This window comes from Pipistrellus kuhlii, unplaced genomic scaffold (assembly GCF_014108245.1).
Source record: "Pipistrellus kuhlii isolate mPipKuh1 unplaced genomic scaffold, mPipKuh1.p scaffold_m20_p_111, whole genome shotgun sequence".
Taxonomy (NCBI): Eukaryota; Metazoa; Chordata; class Mammalia; order Chiroptera; family Vespertilionidae; genus Pipistrellus; species Pipistrellus kuhlii.
Genome location: NW_023425418.1, coordinates 437,518 through 458,089, shown reverse-complemented (window position 1 = coordinate 458,089; position 20,572 = coordinate 437,518). Strand labels below are relative to the sequence as shown.

At 60.6% G+C, this 20,572-nt stretch overlaps 2 protein-coding genes across 4 annotated transcripts; both read left to right on the top strand.

Moving 5' to 3' along the window:
* Positions 1 to 171: 171 nt before the first annotated feature.
* TNNI3 (troponin I3, cardiac type) lies at positions 172 to 5,444 on the top strand. The gene is made up of 8 exons (XM_036432522.2): positions 172 to 314; positions 918 to 930; positions 1,051 to 1,131; positions 1,549 to 1,590; positions 2,134 to 2,265; positions 3,427 to 3,516; positions 4,035 to 4,211; positions 5,293 to 5,444. The coding sequence occupies exons 1-8, from the start codon at positions 304 to 306 to the stop codon at positions 5,374 to 5,376; spliced, it is 630 nt and encodes a 209-aa protein (XP_036288415.1). The 5' UTR covers positions 172 to 303; the 3' UTR covers positions 5,377 to 5,444.
* Positions 5,445 to 9,208: 3,764 nt separating this feature from the next.
* On the top strand, positions 9,209 to 18,515 carry TNNT1 (troponin T1, slow skeletal type). Of its 3 annotated transcripts, XM_045579705.1 has the most exons (13): positions 9,209 to 9,255; positions 9,362 to 9,375; positions 10,000 to 10,029; positions 10,311 to 10,343; positions 11,165 to 11,186; positions 12,545 to 12,608; positions 12,893 to 13,009; positions 13,486 to 13,563; positions 14,808 to 14,921; positions 15,271 to 15,380; positions 16,460 to 16,550; positions 17,143 to 17,183; positions 18,376 to 18,515. In XM_045579705.1, the coding sequence occupies exons 1-13, from the start codon at positions 9,224 to 9,226 to the stop codon at positions 18,419 to 18,421; spliced, it is 792 nt and encodes a 263-aa protein (XP_045435661.1). In that variant the 5' UTR covers positions 9,209 to 9,223; the 3' UTR covers positions 18,422 to 18,515. The 3 variants fall into 3 exon arrangements, with proteins under 3 accessions (XP_045435661.1, XP_045435662.1, XP_036288398.1); XM_045579706.1 differs by lacking the exon at positions 10,311 to 10,343; XM_036432505.1 differs by lacking the exons at positions 10,000 to 10,029; positions 10,311 to 10,343.
* Positions 18,516 to 20,572: the final 2,057 nt, after the last annotated feature.

Genomic DNA, 20,572 nt, shown 5'->3' with positions numbered 1-20,572 from the left:
TCTGAGGGATGAGGGGGTCAGAAGCCGGATTCCCAGGCAGCTCTGTGTCGGGATGATCCAGCTGGAGCACCGCCCGCCCCACCCCTCACGCGCCCCGTTATCTCGCTTCCTGGGCAGGGGGAGGGGGAGCCGTATATTTAGTCGCTGCCCTCGCCCTTTATCAGTGTCCTCAGTGAGGCCTGAGCAGCCCGGACGGGACTGAAGTCCCCGGGGCCCTCAAGGTCACCCCGGACGCCCCTCGCTGACTCTCCAGGAGCCTCTTATCCCTTCTCTGCCCCCTCCGGCTCCCGGCCGAGTCTCAGCATGGCGGACGAGTGAGTGCATGCAGGTCTCCTGAGCCCGAGGCGGGGGGAGGTGGGCGATCTCCTGCAGGGGTGAGGCCCGCGAGGCTGGACCCCCTGGCCTGAGAAAGGAGGCGGGGTGGGGGGGATCAGGACTCCTGGGGGTCCGAATGCGGTTAAGAGTTTGGGAATCAGCCGAAACCGGTTTGGTTCAGTGGGTAGGGCGTCAGCTTGCAGACTGAAAGTCCCAGGTTCGATTCCAGTCAAGGGCATGTACCTTGGTTGTGGGCACATCCCCATTGGGGGGGGGGTGCAGGAGGCAGCTGATGGATGTTTCTCTCTCATCAATATTTTGACTCTCTCTTCCTCTCTCTTCCTCTTTGTAAAAAACCAATAAAATATATTTAACGAAGAAGAAGGAGAAGAAGAAAAAAAGAGGCCCCTCCTGGCCTCTCTTAAAAAAAATAAAATAAAAAGAATTTGGGAGTCAGACTCCTTGGACCGGAGACGGGGAAGTTGGTGGCAGGGCCTCTCGGTCAGAGGGGCTTTCTGGGGTCCCTTTGGGGGCGGACGGGACAGATCAGAGGCCCACCATGAACCCCCTTTCCTGCTTTCTCTCCCCCCCTCAACCCCCAGGAGCGGCAATGCGGTGAGAGCGGGCAGGGCTGCACCTCCGGGCGGGGCGGGGCGGGAGGCTGCAGCCCTAGCGGAGGGCAGGGAGCGGGGCTGAGGGTGCGGGTGGTGACCCGGCTCCGCCCCCGGACCCCAGGCTGGGGAACCCGCACCGGCCCCGATGCGACGCCGCTCCTCCGCCAACTACAAGGCCTACGCCACCGAGCCGCACGCCAAGGTGAGCCAGACCGCGCGGTGGGCGGGGCCTGGGAGAAGGGGCGGGGCCATATCCTTAGTGGAGGCGTGGTTTAGGCCTTGGGCGGAGCCCAAGCGGATGACGAAGTGTGAGGGGCGGGGCTTAGCGCCCGGACGGACCGGGCTCGGATTGGTGAGCGCTGCTTATGGGCGGAGTTTCGTTGCTCGTGGGAACCGCGTTGGCCTACGAGGTGGTGGGCGGTGCCTAGCCAGAGTCAGAGGCCCAGATTGGTGGATTGGGCTGAGGGGGCGTGGCCTCTCGCACTCTGAGTGCTGGGATTGGAGGCGGGCTCAAGTCTGGGCCGGACTTGGGGGGGGGTGTGAATTCTTAAGCCCCGCCCACTGCCTGCCTTTGGGTCCCTCTTCCCGCCTCCTATTTCTCTCCATCTCAACCCCGCAGAAAAAGTCTAAGATCTCCGCCTCGAGAAAACTGCAGCTGAAGGTGAGAACCGGCCTGGAGAGGGAGCCTGGGCGTCCTTGGGGGCGGGGCTTGAGGCTTCGAATGTGTGAGTGGGTGGGGCTTGGAGAGCTGGGTTTGGGGGCGCGGCTTTGCAGCCGGGGGACCCTCTCTGGAACAGCGGGCCTGGGGATGATGGACCTTGAGTGGACGCGACTCAGAAAGACCCAAGTCCATCCGAAACCGGTTTGGCTCAGTGGCCTGCGGATTGAGGGGTCCCGGGTTCGATTCCCGTCAAGGGCATGTACCTTGGTTACGGGCACATCCCCAGTGGGAGGTGTGCAGGAGGCAGCTGATCGATGCTTCTAACTCTGTCCTTCTCCCTTTTTCTCTGTAAAAAAAAAAAAAAAATCAATAAAAATATATATTTAAAAAAAAAAAAAGAAGAACAAAAAGAAAGACCCAAGTCCAGAGCTGGGATCAGAGGACCCGGGCGGGTGGAGGCAGCCTTCCAGCGGGTCTTCATCTCGCTCCCCCCACGTGGGTTGAGGTCCGGCCTCCCTCTGCCCCTCCACCCCCACCCCCTAGACCCTGATGCTGCAGATCGCGAAGCAGGAGCTGGAGCGCGAGGCGGAGGAGCGGCGCGGGGAGAAGGGGCGCGCCCTGAGCACGCGGTGCCAGCCCCTGGAGCTGGCCGGGCTGAGCTTCGAGGAGCTGCAGGTACAGGCTCTGAGCAGGGTCCCGTCCAGCCCGAGGCCCGGGCTCCTCTGGCACTCACTACCCTTTTTCTTCTGCTCAGGACCTGGGGCCCAATCTCCCCATTTTTACCCTCACCAGATCACACGTATGTATGGCCTCCGATCCCAGAGAGTGGTTCCTCTGTTCCTACTTCTGTAGATTCTCATGGTTATTGGCTCTGGAGTTCAGCTTTGTTCGAAGTTTCCAGAGACCAGCTTTCGTCTGCTTCACAACTCTCCTCCCCCAGACCCAGGCCCCCAGCCCTCATCCCCCAGACCCAGGACCCCAGCCTCCTCCCCCAGACCCAGGACCCCAGCCCCTCTACCCTTCTCCCTCAGACCCGGGAGCCAGGCCTCCAGCCTCCTCCCTCAGACCCAGGAGCCCAGGCCCCCAGCCCTCCTCCCTCAGACCCAGGAGCCCAGGCCCCCCTCCTCCTCCCTCAGACCCAGGAGCCCAGGCACCCAGCCCTCCTCCCTCAGACCCAGGAGCCCAGGCCCCCAGCCTCCTCCCTCAGACCCAGGAGCCCAGGCCCCCAGCCCCTCCTCCCTCAGACCCAGGAGCCCAGGCCCCCAGCCCCTCCTCCCTCAGACCCAGGGGTCCGGGTCCCCAGCCCTCCTCCCTCAGACCCAGGAGCCCAGGCCCCCCTCCTCCTCCCTCAGACCCAGGAGCCCAGGCACCCAGCCCTCCTCCCTCAGACCCAGGGGTCCAGGTCCCCAGCCCTCCTCCTCAGACCCAGGAGCCCAGGCCCCCAGCCCTCCTCCCTCAGACCTAGGGGTCCGGGTCCCCAGCCCTCCTCCCTCAGACCCAGGAGCCCAGGCCCCCAGCCCTCCTCCCTCAGACCCAGGGGTCCGGGTCCCCAGCCCTCCTCCCTCAGACCCAGGGGTCCGGGTCCCCAGCCCTCCTCCCTCAGACCCAGGAGCCCAGGCCCCCAGCCCTCCTCCCTCAGACCCTGGGGTCTGGGTCCCCACCCCTCCTCCCTCAGACCCAGGAGCCCAGGCCCCCAGCCTCCTCCCTCAGACCCAGGAGCCCAGGCCCCCAGCCTCCTCCCTCAGACCCAGGAGCCCAGACCCCCAGCCCTCCTCCCTCAGACCCAGGGGTCCGGGTCCCCAGCCCTCCCCTACCACACCGCCACCTCTTTCCCAGGACTTGTGCCGGCAGCTCCACGCCCGCGTGGACAAAGTGGACGAGGAGAGATACGATGTGGAGGCGAAAGTCACCAAGAACATCACGGAGGTGGGAGGCACGGGCACTGGGGGGTCCCCGTCAGGTCCGGGTGTTAGGCCCTCCATGCCTGGCCCCTCGTGGTGGAGGACACCGGGGGACCCAGGTCGGCTCCGTGTGTCCGGCCGGGAGCGGGCAGAAGGCTGGCTACAGGATGGCCAGGCCAGACCGCTCCAGGCAGGGGGAGGTGGGACAGCAGAAGACAGGTGAAATGTGTGATGGGAGCGCCCAGCGTTGCTGAAGGAGCGGAGGCGTGGACAGGGGACCCTGAGAGGCGGCTAGCTGGGCGGGGATGTGTCCCTGGTTGTCAGGGAGACAAGGCTGAGGCGGATCTGGGAGGGTTTCCAGGTCAGAAGGAAGTGAGGGGATTTCACCCCAGGCATGGGAGCCTTGGCTAGGACAGGCCTGGGCAGGGCCTGGGCTGGGAAAGGAGGGGAGGGGACGGGGAGGAGTGGGGGGAGGCGGAAGTGGAGGGAGCAGTGGTCTCTATTCCCCTTGTTTCCCCCACCCCCACCCCCACCCCAACCCAGATCGCAGATCTGACCCAGAAGATCTTTGACCTCCGCGGCAAGTTCAAGCGGCCCACCCTGAAGCGGGTGCGCATCTCGGCGGACGCCATGATGCAGGCGCTGCTGGGCACCCGGGCTAAGGAGTCCTTGGACCTGCGCGCCCACCTCAAGCAGGTGAAGAAGGAGGACACGGAGAAGGTGAGTGGCTGGGCCGGAAAGGGGCCTAGCGGAGGGGGTGTGGGGGCAGCAGTCCCAGGCTGGCCTCCGGGCGAGGACTTTGGAATTGGAGGGAGAAAAATCTGGAAGTACAGGAGGGGCACAGGAAGTGCACCAGGAAGACAGGAAGTAGAAGGGGGAGGCTAGGAGTGCATTAGGACAAGGGAAGTAGCATGGAGTCAGAATAGGAATAGGGGTTATAGGAAGTGCTTGAGAGAAGAGAGACAGGAAGTACAGGAGGGAGACAGGAAGTGCAGGAGGAAGTACAGGAGGGAGACAGGAAGTGCAGGAGGGAGACAGGAAGTGCAAGAGGGAGACAGGAAGTGCAGGAGGGAGACAGGAAGTTCAGGAGGGAGACAGGCAGTATAGGAAGGATACAGGAAGTGTGGGAGGGAGACAGGAAGTATAGGAGGGAGACAGGAAGTGCAGGAGGGAAACAGGTGGTGCAGGAGGAAGTACAGGAGGGAGACAGGCAGTATAGGAAGGTTACAGGAAGTGTGGGAGGGAGACAGGAAGTGCAGGAGGGAGACAGGAAGTTCAGGAGGGAGACAGGAAGTGCAGGAGGGAAACAGGTGGTGCAGGAGGAAGTACAGGAGGGAGACAGGCAGTATAGGAAGGTTACAGGAAGTGTGGGAGGGAGACAGGAAGTGCAGGAGGGAGACAGGAAGTTCAGGAGGGAGACAGGAAGTGCAGGAGGGAAACAGGTGGTGCAGGAGGAAGTACAGGAGGGAGAACAGGCAGTATAGGAAGGTTACAGGAAGTGTGGGAGGGAGACAGGAAGTGCAGGAGGGAGACAGGAAGTGCAGGAGGGAGACAGGTGGTGCAGGAGGGAGACAGGAAGTGCAGGAGGGAGACAGGAAGTGCAGGAGGGAGACAGGAAGTGCAGGAGGGAGACAGGAAGTGCAGGAGGGAGACAGGAAGTGCATGGATCAGTGTGGATGGGATGCTGAGGGGCAGGGAGTGCTCCAGAACCAGACCCTCGGTCAGAGTGGCCCCTCAGGCTGGAGGGCGGTTGGAGGGCATTTGAGGGAAGACATTCTCACCTCTGACCCCGTCTCCCCAGGAAAACCGGGAGGTGGGAGACTGGCGCAAGAACATCGACTTGCTGAGTGGCATGGAGGGCCGCAAGAAGAAGTTCGAGGGCTGAGCCCCCACCCGCGGGCCGCCGCCCGGCCGCCCACAGCCCTGAGGAATAAAGCCGTGTCTGAGCGGGGAGGCTGTGTGCGTGTGTGTCTGCCCCCCGGGGCCAGGGTGTGGGGGTGGGTTAATCGAGGGCCGGCCCCGGAAGCCACGGGCACCTCAGGGGCAGACCTGGGTCTCCAGCAGGGGGCGATCTGGGCGCCTCTGCTCTGGGGGGAGGGCACCGGGCTGCTGAGACCCAGGCTCACAGAGACACACCAAGAATGAGAGGGAGAGGGGGAAGCCAGGTTCGTGGGAATCAGTGCAAAGACCCAGAAACTGGAGAGGGAGACACACAGACAGAGCTGAGGCAGACATGAAGGCCCCGGGGGTAGGGGTGGGGGGGTGGGGGTAACTTCAGGGACACAAGGACCCAGAGGAGCCAAAAAGGGAGGGACAGGGGCACCGCCAGAGAGACACGGGGTCACAGACAGACACACGAGGGACAGGCACTCACAGATGCAGCCGCAGGAACACACAGAGACCTCTGGCTGGTGAGCCCAGTGGTTAGAGCTCAGTTCCCAGCTGCGGGCTCTCGGGTTTGATTCCTGGCCAGGGGCAGGAGCCCGGCTGCAGCTTCCACCCCCAGCCCCAGTTGGGGCGCATGCAGAAGACAAGCAGTCCATGCGCCTCTCTCTCTCATCAATGTTTCTCTCTCTCTGCTCCTCCTCCTCCTCTCTCCCACTCTGGATGCCCTAGACAGGAAGACAGAGGGCATCTCCTCAGAAGGGTCTCCTAAGCCCTCGGTCGGCAAACCGCGCGGCTCTTGGGCCCCTGGAGGGTGGCTCTCCCACAGAATACCACGGCCCCGGGCGAGGCTGTCTTGAAGAAGAGGCGGGAGAAGTTGTTTAAACAATGTGGCTCTCTAAAGAGAAATGCCAATCGCTGTGCTGTTGATATCTGGCTCTGCGGACTCATGGGTTTGCCGACCACTGTCCTAGGCCAAGTGAGGACAGGCTCAGGAACCCAAAGTGGAAAAATACCCTCAAATGAGGATGAACGAACAAACAGACAAACAAAAGAAGGCTCGGAGGGACACAGACGCGGGGGAAGAACACAGACGCAGACACAGAGCCCAAAGCAGAGGGGCCCAGGGGAGCTGCGGAGAAATGCACAGAGAGGGAGACAGGGATTGGAGGCAGCGAGACAACACAGGCCCGGAGGGAGGGGTGAGGGCTGCAGTGCTCGCTGGCCAGGGCTGGCTCCACGGAGGTCAAGGTCGTGGCTTGGCAGGGAAGGAGGGATGGAGATACCAAAAAAGGCCCCGTCAGATGAGGGGGGGGGGGGGGAGACAAGGTCCAGTGGGCCTCACACCCTCCCGGTCCCCTCCCCCACGCACACCTGCTTCCCGGCTTTAGCGCCTGTTGTCACCGGGGTGGAATCCGGGCAGACAAAGGGTGGGGGCGGGGAGGGGGAGACAAAGACGGATGGAGGGACACACAGTGGAGAGGCCCAGAGAGGAAGGCGAGACAGAGACAGAGAGACAGGACAGGGGGCAGGGGGAGGGGGGAGAACAGGAGCCTGGGAAAGGGGAACCGTCCCCGCACCCGCCATCCATAGGCAGTCTCACCCTGGCCAGTGTTGCTCAGTGGGTAGAGCGTCGGCCTGAGGCCCCACGGATCCTGGGTTCGATTCCGGTCAAGGGCACAGGCCCGGGTTGCGAGCTTGATCCCTAGGAGGGTGTGCAGGAGGCAGCCGGTCCGTGATTCTCTCTCATCCTGGATGTTTCCGTCTCTCCCGTTCTCTTCCTCTCTGAAATCCATAAAAATATAGTATTTCTGAAAGCCCTCCTGACTGGTTTGGCTCAGCGGATAGAGCGTCGGCCTGTGGACTGGAGGGTCCCAGGTTCGATTCCGGTCAAGGGCACGTACCTTGGTGGCGGGCACATCCCCGGTGAGGGGGGTGTGCAAGAGGAAGCTGATCGATGATTCTCTCCCATCGATGTTTCTAACTCTCTATCCCTCTCTCCTCCTCTCTGTAAAAAAACGATAAAATACATATATTTTTAAAAAGTAAAATAAATAAAAATGCATTCTCTAAGCCCAGGGCTGAACACAGGGAGTGGCACCACATGCAGTGCCCCAGGGCGGGGTGGGGGGTGGGGCGCAGGGGTCCCTGGCCAGCCCTGAGCTCCCAGGAGCTCATGGGGGGAAGGGTCCACGCAGCCAGCAGAGGCCTGGATCACGGACCTGGAGCCAGCGGGGCCGGGCGGCCTCTGCAGGGGGCTGGGGGGGCGAAGGGGGCGGCGAGGCCCAGCGTTTGGGGAAAGGAATTCCCCCTCCCTCCCCCAGGGGGCGGGGCTGAGCTCCCTATAAACGGGGGTGCCGCAGCTGCCCCTCACGTTCCTGCCTCTGCAGACCCCGCTTTAGGTACAGCTCCCCGCGATCCAGGTGGGAGAGGCGGGGCGAGGAGGGGAGGGAGGGATGAGGCGGAGGGGCCTGGGGATGAGCATTTGGGGGTGGGGGACACACACAGAATCTGGGGGCGCCTGGATTGGGGTGTCCCAGAAAATGCCCTCAAGCCCCCGGAGGTCTGAGTCAGGGACTCCCAGAACAGGGGGGTGTCTGGGCTTGGGTGGCAGTCCCAGAGTCTGCATGTCAGGAATAGGGGAGGGGGGCAGAGTCAGAACCGGGGTTCTGGGAGTTGAGGGTCCAAGGGGGTGGGGTGCTCAGAGGGGGCGGGCGAAATTCCTCCTGGTGACATCCTCAGGGGCAGCGGGAATTGGGGCTCTGAGTCTGGGCACCGGTTTTGGGGTCTCAGGATCATGGGGCATCAGAAACGGGGTCTCCGAATCTGGGCGGGGCCCCGTGAGCCGTGAACTGGGAGTGCCAGGCTCTGTGGGCACTGGGGTTTGGGCACCTCGGGGGCCGGGGGGGGATGCCAGAGATTGGGGGGGTCCACTTAGGGGTGAGGGTGAGGCCTGGGGGAGCCCTGGTCTCGGGGCGTCCCTCCTCCTCCGGGGCTGTGGGTGAAGGTAAGGGAGGCAGGTGGGGAGACCCCGGCCGGACGGAGGGGTGGTCAAGGAGGGGGAGAGAAGTGGGGGTGACTAACTCTCCCCGAACCCCCCCCCTCACTCACACGCACTCAGACCCTTTTTAAGAGATGTCCTCTGTCCTCCTGGAGGGCATCCCCCCGAAATAGCCCCTGGGGGTGGGGCGGCTATTGTCTTCAGGACACCCGCCTCCCAAATGCCCTCCTAATCCCACTGAGATCGGGTTCCAGGCCCTGTCACCAGACAAAGGAGGACAGCTGGGGGGGGGGTGCAGGGGGCTGGGGCTGGGCCAGACCTCCTCCCTCAGACCCAGGAGCCCAGGCCCCAGCCTCCTCCCTCAGCCCCAGGCCCCCAGCCTCCTCCCTCAGACCCAGGAGCCCAGGCCCCAGCCTCCTCCCTCAGCCCCAGGCCCCCAGCCTCCTCCCTCAGACCCAGAAGCCCAGGTCCCCAGCCTCCTCCTCCCTCAGACCCAGGAGCCCAGGCCCCCAGCCCTCCTCCCTCAGACCCAGGAGCCCAGGCCCCCAGCCTCCTCCCTCAGACCCAGGAGTCCCCCAGCCCCTCCTCCCTCAGACCCAGGAGCCCAGGCCCCCAGCCCCTCCTCCCTCAGACCCAGGAGCCCAGGCCCCCAGCTTCCTCCCTCAGACCCAGGAGTCCCCCAGCCCCTCCTCCCTCAGACCCAGGAGCCCAGACCCCCACCCCTCCTCCCTCAGACCCAGGAGCCCAGGCCCCCAGCCCTCCTCCCTCAGACCCAGGAGCCCAGGCCCCAGCCCTCCTCCCTCAGACCCCCCCCCCACCTTCTCTGTGGTCCTCAGGTCGCACCAGGATGTCGGACACGGAGGAGCAGGAATATGAGGAGTGAGTGATGTGGCGAGAGGACTGGGGGTCTGGGGAAGTGGGGACCCTCTTTCTCTCCCAGCCTCTAACTCTCTCTCTCTCTCTCCCCGGGGGTCCCCCGCACCAGGGAGCAGCCAGAAGGTGAGAGGGGAGGGCACCGGCATTGGAGGTGGGGGGCGGCAGGCGGGCCTCCTGGGAGGGGCATTGCAGGGAAGCCCACCCTCCTGGTTTCCTGAGAGTTTTTTTTTTTTTTAAATATACTTTATTGATTTTTACAGAGAGAAATGGAGAGGGATAGAGAGTTAAAAACATCGATGAGAGAGAAACATCGACCAGCTGCCTCCTGCACACCCCCCACCGGGGATGTGCCCGCAAACAAGGCACACGCCCTTGACCGGAATCGAACCTGGGACCTTTCAGTCCGCAGACCGACGCTCTATCCACTGAGCCAAACCGGCTTCGGCTCTTTTTATTTTTTAAAAATATGTGTTTATTGATTTTACAGAGGAAGGGAAAGGGGAGAGAGAGAGAAACATCAGTGATGAGAAAAATCACGGATCAGCTGCCTCCTGCACGCGCCCCCTACTGGGGATGGAGTTCGCAACCCGGGCATGTGCCCCGACCGACCGGGAATCGAACCCGGGTCCTCCTTGTTTGAGGGCAAAGCTCACTGCCCCCCGCACGCCCACCTGTGACCCCAACCGGGGCCTCTGCCCGGCTCCCGGGCTCCTAACGGCCTCCCCCTTTGCCCCCCGCCCCTTGCAGAGGAGGAGGCTGCGGAGGAGGAGGAGGAAGGTGAGGCCCGGGACCAGGACGCAGCAGCTGCAGCTGGAAGCGGGCCGGGGAGGGGGAGAGGGGAAGGGAGGGGGGTCTGGGGGGGAGGGGGACCGTTGTCCCCCCGGTGGCAGCTGGGGTGGGGGCTCCCCAGGACCTGGGTTTCAGCTCCTCTAACAGCCTCTCCCCTCTCTCCCCTCCCGCACCCCGCACCCCGCGCCCCGCGCCCCTTCGTGGCCGCCCCCCCTTCCCGCACCTCCCCCCCCCCTGGCTTCTCCCTGCCCCCCCGCCCCCCTCCCCAGCCCCCGAGGAGCCGGAGCCGGTGGTAGAGCGAGGTAACCGCGGCCGCTTCGCTTCCTGAGGATGATTTCGGGGCTCCCTTCCCCCTAGTCCCCCCCCCCCCCCCCGCCCCGATATCCACGCCCCGCCCCCACCCCCCACCCCCCGCCAGACACGGTCCCTTTAAGCCGCGGGGCGCGCGCCCTCTGGCGGCCGGGAAGGGAGTCGCCCCGCAGCGACGTGAACCCTTTCCCTTCCTTCTTAAAGGGACCGGCACCCAAGCCTTCTCCCCGGCCCCTCCCCGCCCGGAGGGGAGCTGGGAGAAGAGTTGGGTGTTTGCGGGGAGGCACCCGCCCCCCACCTGCACCCCCGACCCCGTCTGTCATGTTCCTCCTCCATATACATTCGAAGGAAGGTCGGGAGGGGGCTGGGGTTGCAGGGGGCCAGGCGCCCCGAGTCTGGGTGCCTGTGTCCCCCCCAGGGGCTGGGGGCTGGGGACACCGAATGAAGAGAGGGCTGCGGGGGGCGGGGGGGGTCCTGAACCGCTAGGTCCTGATGGAGGAGGGCAGGAGCTCTGGGTTTGTCGAAGGGGGAGGGTTGGAGGTCTGGGGTTCGGGGTCTGGCCTCTGGGCCCCCAGGGAAGTGGGAGGGGTCCCCATGCCAGTTCTGAATGTATATATGACGCGTGTGACCCCCTTCTTTCCCTTGGCGGCCACCCTGACTTCCCTTCCCCAGTACCCCCCCCCCCATGCCCTCTCCAACCCTCCAGAGCGGCTGGAGGAGGGAACTGGGCTCCGGGGGGGGGGCAAGGTTTGGGGGTCCCCTCTTTGGCCCCTCATGAGCTCTGGCTAACTCTCTCTTTGTATCCTTTCACCAGAGGAGGAGCGCCCCAGACCGAGGTGAGATCCTAGCGGGGCGTGTGTGTGTGTGTGTGTGTGTGTGTGTGTGTGTGCGTCCCAACCACACCCTCCTGAGTATGTCCCCCACCTGCAGAGATAGGGTGGGGGGGAGAGAGAGAGAGAGAGAGAGAGAGAGAGAGAGAGAGGAGGGAGGGCTGACCGCACCCCTGCAATGCAAATATCATGCAAACTCTGCACATAACTTAAAATTTTTGACTATTTGTACCTTAACCGGTGTGCCTCAGTGGATAGAGCCGTGGCCTGCAGACTGAAAGGTCCCAGGTTCGATTCCAGTCAAGAGCAAGTGCATGCCTGGTTGTGGGCTCAAATTGCACGCAGTGAAGGACCTGCAGGAGGCAGCCAATCGACGATTTACTCTCATCATTGATGTTTCTTTCTCACTCCCTCTCTCTGAAATCAATCAATGTATATTTTAAAATATTTTTACTAGCTGTGTTTTATAAAGACAAAACACATAAAACTAATATTTTTCCTCGCCTCAAAAGCATTGTTATTTATTTCAGAAAGGAGGGAGAGAAGCTTCAGTGATGATGAGAGAGAATCACGCATTGGCTGCCTCCTGCACACCCCTCACTGGGGATCGAACCTGCACCTCGGACATGCGCCCTGACCAGGAATCCAGCCCGGGACCTCCTGGTTTCTAGGTCCATGCTCAACCACTGAGCCACGCTAATTTTTTTAAAAAATATATTTTATTGATTTTTTACAGAGAGGAAGAGAGAGAGAGATAGAGAGCTAGAAACATCAAGAGAGAGAAACATCGAACAGCTGCCTCTTGCACACCCCCCACCGGGGATGTGCCTGCAACCAATGTACATGCCCTTGACCGGAATCGAACTTGGGACCCTTCAGTCCACAGACCGACGCTCTACCACCGAGCCACACCGACTTCGGCAAGCCACGCTAATTTTTTTTTTAATAAAATACATTTTTATTGATTTCAGAGGAAGGAAGAGGGAGAGACATAGAAACATCCACGATGAGAATCATGGGTCGGCTGCCTCCTGCACGCCCCCTACTGGGGATGGAGCCCAGGCTTGTGCCCTTGACCTGAATAGAACCTGGGACCCCTCAGTCTGCAGGCTGGCGCTCTGTCCACTGAGCAACACCGGCCAGGGACAGGCTAATCCTAATATCTCGTATCTATTCAGCCTGCGATCTGTGACCTTTCATCAATGCAACATGCAATAAACATAATCGCGAGATTCCTTTGCTTGTAGCAAGTCCTGGAAGTCAGCTGTGTGTGTCCCCGGCGTCCCTGGGCCTGGGACCGGGTGGCGGGGCGGATCAGGGACCTCGCGCCCTCACTGTCTTCCTCTCCTTCCCTGTCCCCTCAGCCGCCCCGTAGTGCCTCCGCTGATCCCCCCAAAGATCCCGGAAGGGGAACGTGTGGACTTCGATGTAAGTAACCCCCCCTTACTCCCCTACCCCCCACCCACCCCCAGACCCCAGCACCTGCAAGCCCTTAGGCCGCCTGGACGCAAATTGGAAAAAAATCGCAAAAGCCAAGTAGGGCGCGAACACGGCGCTTTGCTGCCACCTGCTGGCCATGGGCGGAACTGCCGGCTCCGCTGATGGATTCCTGCGGGGCTGGGGGCTGGGGGCTGGGGGGCTGGGGGGCGCCCCTCCTGAGGCCTCGGGGCGCTGCCCGGGAGTAACGGGGCGCCCCCGCCACGCCCCCCCAGGACATCCACCGGAAGCGCATGGAGAAGGACCTGCTGGAGCTGCAGACGCTCATCGACGTGCACTTCGAGCAGCGCAAGAAGGAGGAGGAGGAGCTCATTGCGCTGAAGGACCGCATCGTGAGTCCGGGTGGTGGTGGTGAGGGGGGGGCTCCCCAAGTCCTCCCCTACTACCCCCACACCCAGTACCATTTTCGGGGTCCCGGGGGGATAACGGAGAACAGGTCCTGTCCAATGCATCAAACTTGTGCATTTTTAAAATAAATTTCATATATATATTTTATTGATTTTGTCCAGAGAGGAAGGGAGAGAGATAGAGAGTTAGAAACATCGATGAGAGAGAGTCATCGATCAGCCGCCTCTTGCACACCCCCTACTGGGGATGCTCCCGCAACCAAGGTACATGCCCTTGACCGGAATCGAACCCGGGACCCTTCAGTCCCCAAGCCAACGCTCTATGCATTGAGCCAAACCGGTTTCGGCAAACTTGTGCATCTTTATTTTTTCATTTGTTTTGTCTTGACCTCGTTCCTCTGGGGGAGGGGTCCCGGGTGGGTGGGGTGCCTGCACCCCCTCATTCTCCCCCCCCCCCCCAGGAGTGGCGCCGGGCGGAGAGAGCGCAACAGCAGCGCTTCAGAACCGAGAAGGAGAAGGAGCGGCAGGCCCGGCTGGCGGTGGGTGCCTCCCGGTGGGGGACCCGATGTTCCATTCATCATATTCCCTGGGGTCCCCCCCCCAAAAAAAAAGGTCTTCCCGGCTGCGTTATTCAGGGACCTTTCCGTTGGAAGGAACGGGAACCCCCACCCAGGCCCGATGCGGCAGAAAGAAGGTTTTCTTGGCTCCTGTCAAACCAAAGTCTAGGGAGAGCCTGCTTCAGGCATGGCTGGATCCAGCGGCTCAAGCACATGCTCTCACAAAGACCCCGTGTTTTCTTTTCCCGTCGCTTGGCCCATCTTTCTGTGGATGTCTGGGTGACCAGTTCGTCCCCGCTTGCCCCAGGCTTCCCTGCTGAGTCCTGATAACCCTGTATCCCCCGCTGTCCCAGGCAGACTGGAGTGGTCCCCCCGTCCGTAACTGGTGAGCATGTTTGAGAACGCATCTGTGGCTTCAGGCCTCGAAAGTGTGATCTGTGGCGGCATTCAGGAAGCGCCCACCTGGGACACTTTTTTATTTTAAAAAAACATATTTTATTGATTTTTTACAGAGAGGAAGGGAGAGGGATAGAGAGTTAGAAACATTGATGAGAGAAAAACATCCATCAGCTGCCTCCTGCACTCCCCCCCACCCCCCACTGGGGATGTGCCCGCAACCAAGGTACATGCTCTTGACCGGAATCGAACCCAGGACCCTTGAGTCCATAGGCCGATGCTCTATCCACTGAGCCAAACCGGTTTTGGCTGGACCACTTTTGAGGGACGGGAGTAGGGTGGTGTAGTGAGCGGAATAAGGGTGACCCCAAGCAGCTCACATTCTGGTTCCTGGGACCTTCCACTGAAAAAGGGACTTTGCAGATGTGGCTGAGGATCTGGAGATGGGGAGATGGTCTCGGATGATCCCGGAGGCTCAGAGCCGTCAGGAGCGGGCTGGTGGGAGGGAGTCAGAAGGGTCTGGGAGCCCTACCCGGTGTGGCTCAGTGGCTAGAGCGTCGGGATGAAAGGATCCCAGGTTTGATTCCGGTCAAGGGCATGTACCTTGGTTGCGGGCACATCCCAGTGCGGGGTGTGCAGGAGGCAGCTGATCCATGTTTTTCTCTCATCGATGTTTCTGACCTCTATTCCTCTCCCTTCCTCTCTGTAAAAAAATCAATAAAATATATATTTTTTAAAATGAGGGAGGAAGGGGCCAGGAGCAAAGGGATGCAGGCAGCCCCTGGAGCCAGAGAAGGTCAGGCATCAGGGTTGAACCCCTATTCCCACAGGAGGAGAAGATGCGGAAGGAGGAGGAGGAGGCCAAGAAGCGGGCGGAGGATGACGCCAAGAAGAAGAAGGTCCTGTCCAACATGGGGGCCCACTTTGGGGGCTACCTGGTCAAGGTGCGTTCCGCTCCAGGGCCTGAGGTCCAGGTTCCCAGGGAGGAGGCGACTGAGGGAGGGGCTGGGAGCCTGGGTCTGAGGGAGGAGGGCTGGGGCCTGGGCTCCTGGGTCTGAGGGAGGAGGGCTGGGGGCCTGGACTCCTGGGTCTGAGGGAAGAGGGGCTGGGGCCTGGGCTCCTGGGTCTGAGGGAGGAGGCTGGGGGCCTGGGCTCCTGGGTCTGAGGGAGGAGGGGCTGGGGCCTGGGCTCCTGGGTCTGAGGGAGGAGGGGCTGGGGGCCTGGGCTCCTGGGTCTGAGGGAGGAGGGGAGGGACCTGGACCCCAGCTCCAGGTGTCCCCTCCCCATGCGCAGGCGGAACAGAAGCGGGGGAAGCGGCAGACGGGGCGGGAGATGAAGCTTCGCATCCTGTCGGAGCGGAAGAAGCCTCTGGACATCGACCACATGGGCGAGGAGCAGCTCAGGTAGGCGGGGGGCAGGGGGGTGGGCGGGAGGAGGCCTGGGTCTGAGACAGGGAGCTGGGAGTCCTTCTTGAACCCGGGCGAAATTATTTTTATTTTTAAAAATATATTTTATTCTCAGCAACTATTGATAGATGACTAATTATGTACCCCGTTGCCTTTGCTTCTCATTAAATTAGCTTAAAACAAAAAAAAACAAAACAAAAACAATAAATAAATAAATAAAAAATATATATTTTATTGACTTTTTACAAAGAGGAAGGAAAAGGGCTAGAGTTAGAAACGTTGATGAGAGAGAAACACCGACCAGCTGCCTCTTGCACCCCCCCCCCCCACTGGGGATGCTCCCGCAACCAACGTACATGCCCCTGACCGGAATCGAACCCGGGACCCTTCCGTCCGCAGGCCGACGCTCCATCCATTGAGCCACACCGGTTTCGGCTGAGATTTCTTTGGGGAGACAAATTGTTTAAACGTAAACTTCCTCTAACGCCACTTCTTCAAAACAGACTCGCCCAGGCCGTGGTATTTTGTGGAAGAGCCACCCTCCAGGGGCCAAAGAGCCGCCTGTGGCTCGCGAGCCGCGGTTTGCCGACCGTGGCGACAGGGGAATGTGAGTCTCCATTTCGCGTCAGGAGAGAGCAGGCAGAGATTTTATTTAATGTATTTTATTGATGTTAGAGAGGAAGGAAGAGGGAGAGAGACAGAGACACATCGACGATGAGGGAGAATCATGGATCGGCTTCCTCCTGCAAGTCCTCTATTGGGGATCAGGCCCGAAACACAGGCCTGTGCCCTTGGCCGTAATCGAACCCGGGACCCTTCAATCCACAGGCCGATGCTCTATCCACTGGGCCACACCAGCTAGGGCACGGGCAGAGATTTTCAAACCCTTTACTTCCGTTCCCGTTGAGTATCTCTCGCTCGAATATTAACGCAACGGCAAACGGATACCACATTCAGAGCGCAGAGTCGTGCGGTGTGGCTTCGGACAGTGCCCTCTCCCTCTCTGAGCCTTGGATGGCCAGCCCCCCTCTCCCCCTGCCCCCTCTCCCGTCCTGACCGTCCGTCTGCCCTGCCAGGGCCAAGGCCCAGGAGCTGTTGGACTGGATCCACCAGCTGGAGTCGGAGAAGTTTGACCTGATGGAGAAGATGAAGCAGCAGAAGTATGAGGTGCAGCCGCCTGGCCTGGGCCTCGCCGGGCGGGGCTGGGCCGGGGCTGGGCAGGGGCTGGGCTGGGCCGGGGCTGGGCAGGGGCTGGGCAGGGGCTGGGCTGGGCTGGGGCTGGGCTGAGCCGGGCTGGGCTGGGCTGGACCGGGCTGGGCAGGGGCTGGGCTGGGCCGGGGCTGGGCCGGGGCTGGGCAGGGGCTGGGCTGGGCCGGGCTGGGCTGGGCAGGGGCTGGGCTGGGCCGGGGCTGGGCAGGGGCTGGGCAGGGGCTGGGCTGGGCCGGGGCTGGGCAGGGGCTGGGCTGGGCCGGGGCTGGGCAGGGGCTGGGCTGGGCCGGGGCTGGGCAGGGGCTGGGCTGGGCTGGGCTGGGCCGGGGCTGGGCAGGGGCTGGGCTGGGCTGGGCTGGGCCGGGGCTGGGCAGGGGCTGGGCTGGGCCGGGGCTGGGCAGGGGCTGGGCTGGGCTGGGCTGGGCCGGGGCTGGGCAGGGGCTGGGCTGGGCTGGGCTGGACCGGGCTGGGCTGGGGCAGGGCCGGGCAGGTGTGGGGGGGCCTGTCCCCAGCTGGCTGTCCCAGCATCACCCCCCTCCTCCCTCGGCAGATCAACCTGCTCTACAACCGCATCAGCCACGCCCAGAAGTTGTAAGTGTGACTGAGCCCCAGGCCCTGACTCCCCCTGCCCTCCGCCCCTTCCTCTGGCTTTGTCCTTGCTCTCTGACCTCGTCTCTCTTCTGGGGCCCCCATTGCCATCGCCACGCCCATCTATTTTGTTTTTATTTTTTAAAAATATATTTTTATTGATTTCAGAGAGGAAAGGAGAGGGACAGAGATAGAAACATCAATGATGAGAGAGTATCGTTGGTCGACTACTTCCTGCACGCCCCCTCCTGGGGATGGAGCCTATAACCCAGGCATGTGCAACTTGGCTGGAGTCAAACCTGGGACCCCTCAGTCCACAGGCCGACGCTCTATCCACTGAGCCACACCGGCTAGGGCTTATTTTTATATTATTTTTAAAATTATATTTTATTGATTTTTTTTTTTTTTTTTTTTTTTTTTTTTTTTTTTTTTTTACAGAGAGGAAGGGAGAGGGAGAGAGAGTTAGAAACATCAATCAGCTGCCTCCTGCACACTCCCTACTGGGGATGTGTCCACAACCAAGCTACAGGCCCTTGACTGGAATCGAACCTGGGACCCTTCAGTCTGCAGGCCGACGCTCTATCCAGTGAGCCACACCGGTTAGGGCTCTATTTTATTTTTAAATTGATTTCAGAGAGGGGGAGAGAGAGAGAGAGATAGAAACATCAATGATGAGAGAGAATCATGGATCGGCTGCCTCCTGCACGCCCCACCCTGCGGATCAAGTTGCAACCCGGTCATGTGCCCTTGACCAGAATCGAACCTGGGACCCTTCAGTCCGCAGGCCGACGCTCTATCCACTGAGCCACACCAGCCAGGGCCCTGTCCCTCTAAGTCACCGGTCCTCAAGGATGGGGGGTGACCTTGGGCAGCGGCCGGCACGTGTTTGTCTGCCCCCCTGCTCCGCGCTCCCGGCCTCGAGTGGGTGGAGGCCCCGGCGGCTGCTCAGCACCCTGCAGGCCCCGGACAGCGCCCCGGAGCGGGGACGTCACCCCCAGCAGCACCCCCTCCCCCAACACCTCATCACAACATAGGCACCCACCCCCGTGACACTGGGGTCTCAGGCCCCAGCCAGCGGACCCCGATGAGAACGCACTTGCCCGCCTCTCCCTCTGGGCGCGGGGGGGCGGGAATCCCGGGGCCCCATCTCTGAGGCCTGAGGAGCCCCCTCCCGACACCCCTCCTTCTCCCGCAGCCGGAAGGGGGCAGCGAAGGGCCGCCTGGGGGGCCGCTGGAAGTGAGGACGGGGCGGGGCCGCCCTGAGAAGCCCGGGCCCTGGGAGTGCTTGTCAGTCTGTCTCCTGAAATAAATGCTCCGCCCGCGGGCACCTGCTGAGGTCGTTGTTATTGTTATTATTATTTTATTTTATTTTTAAAAATATACAATATATTTTATTGATTTTTTTTTTACAGAGAAGTAGGGAGAGGGATAGAGAGTTAGAAACATCCACGTGTCGCCGAAATCAGTTTGGCTCAGTGGATAGTGCGTCAGCCTGCGGGCTGAAAGGTCACAGGTTCGATTCCGGTGGGTGTGCAGGAGGCAGCTGGTCAATGTTTCTCTCTTATCGATCTTTCTAACTCTATCTCTCTCCCTTCCTCTCTGTAAGAAATCAATAAAAAAATATATATATATTAAAAAAAGAAAGAAACATTGATGAGAGAAAAACATCCATCAGCTGCCTCCTGCACACCCACCACTGGGGATGTGCCTGCAGCGAAGGCACATGCCCTTGACCGGAATCGAACCCAGGACCCTTGAGTCCACAGGCCAATGCTCTATCCATTGAGCCAAACCGGTGAGGGCTTATTATTATTATTATTATTATTTTAAATATGTTTATTGATTCAGAGGGGAAGGGAGAGGGAGGGAGAGAGAAACATCCATGATGAAAGAGAATCATGGATCGGCTGCCTCCTGCACGCCCCACACAGGGGATTGAGCCCGTAACCCACATGTGCCCTGACTGGGAACGGAACCCTGACCTGGTCAGCATTCCCCGCAGGCCGGGCTTACACAACCTTTTGAATGCACCCAAGCACCATTGCACTGGACACTTGCAAATGCTTTCGGTATGTGCATCCTATCTGAGTGCAGGAATGCAAAACCAGGTCCCGGCTGGGTGGCTCCGTTCGCTGGAACATCGTCCGCACACACCAAGGTTGTGGGTTCGATCCCCCGTCAGACCAGCTCCTTCCTTCATTTCTGAGGCTACATCTTTAGGGGGTTGGGTTTGTCCAAGCGGTAAGTGCTATGGACTAAAGGTTTGTGTCCCCCCCACCCCCAAATCCATATGTTGAGGTCCTGCCCCGTCCCAAGGAATGGTGTTGAAGGTGGGGCCCCTGGGAGGTGGTTAGCAGTAGATGAAATCCTGAGAGTGGAGTCCCGATAGTGGGATTAGTGTTTTCTTTTATTTTTAAAATAGATTTTTTATTGATTTCAGAGGGGAAGGGAGAGAGAGAGGGAAACATCCACGATGAGAGAGAATCATGGATCGGCTGCCTCCTGCACGCCCCACACTGGGAATCGAGCCTGCAACCTGGGCCTGTGCCCTGACCGGGAAGCGAACCGCGACCTCCTGGTTTATGGGCCGAGGCTCAAGCACTGAGGGACAACAGCCCGGCGGGAACATCTTTGTTATTGTTTGAAACCACTGAGGTTATTTCCCCCCGCTGTGAGGAGGGCCTGCAGCTAACTAACGCCAAGCATTGCCCTGGGATAACTAACGCCAGGGTTAGCACTGAGGGCAGAGGGAGCTTTAACCAGTGGAGTCTGAACATGCCTGCACACAGCCAAGGTCTTGCACCTAGCAGATACTTTACGCCCGCTGTCTCAGCAACCCAGGGGATGGAGAGTCTGGGCCAGGCCCCAGAGCTAGGGAGGGGTCCGAGACCAGGTTCCATCTCAGGACTGCCTAAGCCACAGCTGGAACCCTTAACCATGGCGATGGAATAGGATTTTAAACATTGAAGTTAAAGCCAACGAAAAATTGCGGAGGGAGAGCTTACGGTGGGAGCGCGCCCTGCTGATCCTTCTGTGGACACCTCAAGTTGGGTCTCCCACACACAAATGGTCACCGTCACACAAAAATGCAGATGGCTTCCACACCAAAGCTTTTAGGCACCATAAGCAGAAGCACCCTGAACAGCACCCACCCAGCGACAGACACAACTGCAAAAGGCACACGATTATAATGCGTCACCATATGCACAGGCGTGGAGACACATCTGGTAACCTGGATGATATACTGCCTAAGGTAGGTGCGTGAGAAGAATGAGGTTGAGGACTACATATCCCAAGAGACATGGAGACTGGTATGCCCTTTTGTATCTATGGCCTGTCCTCCCAAAGCCTTGTGAGAATTGTAGTTTATTTCTTTGCATAGGCCCAAGGAC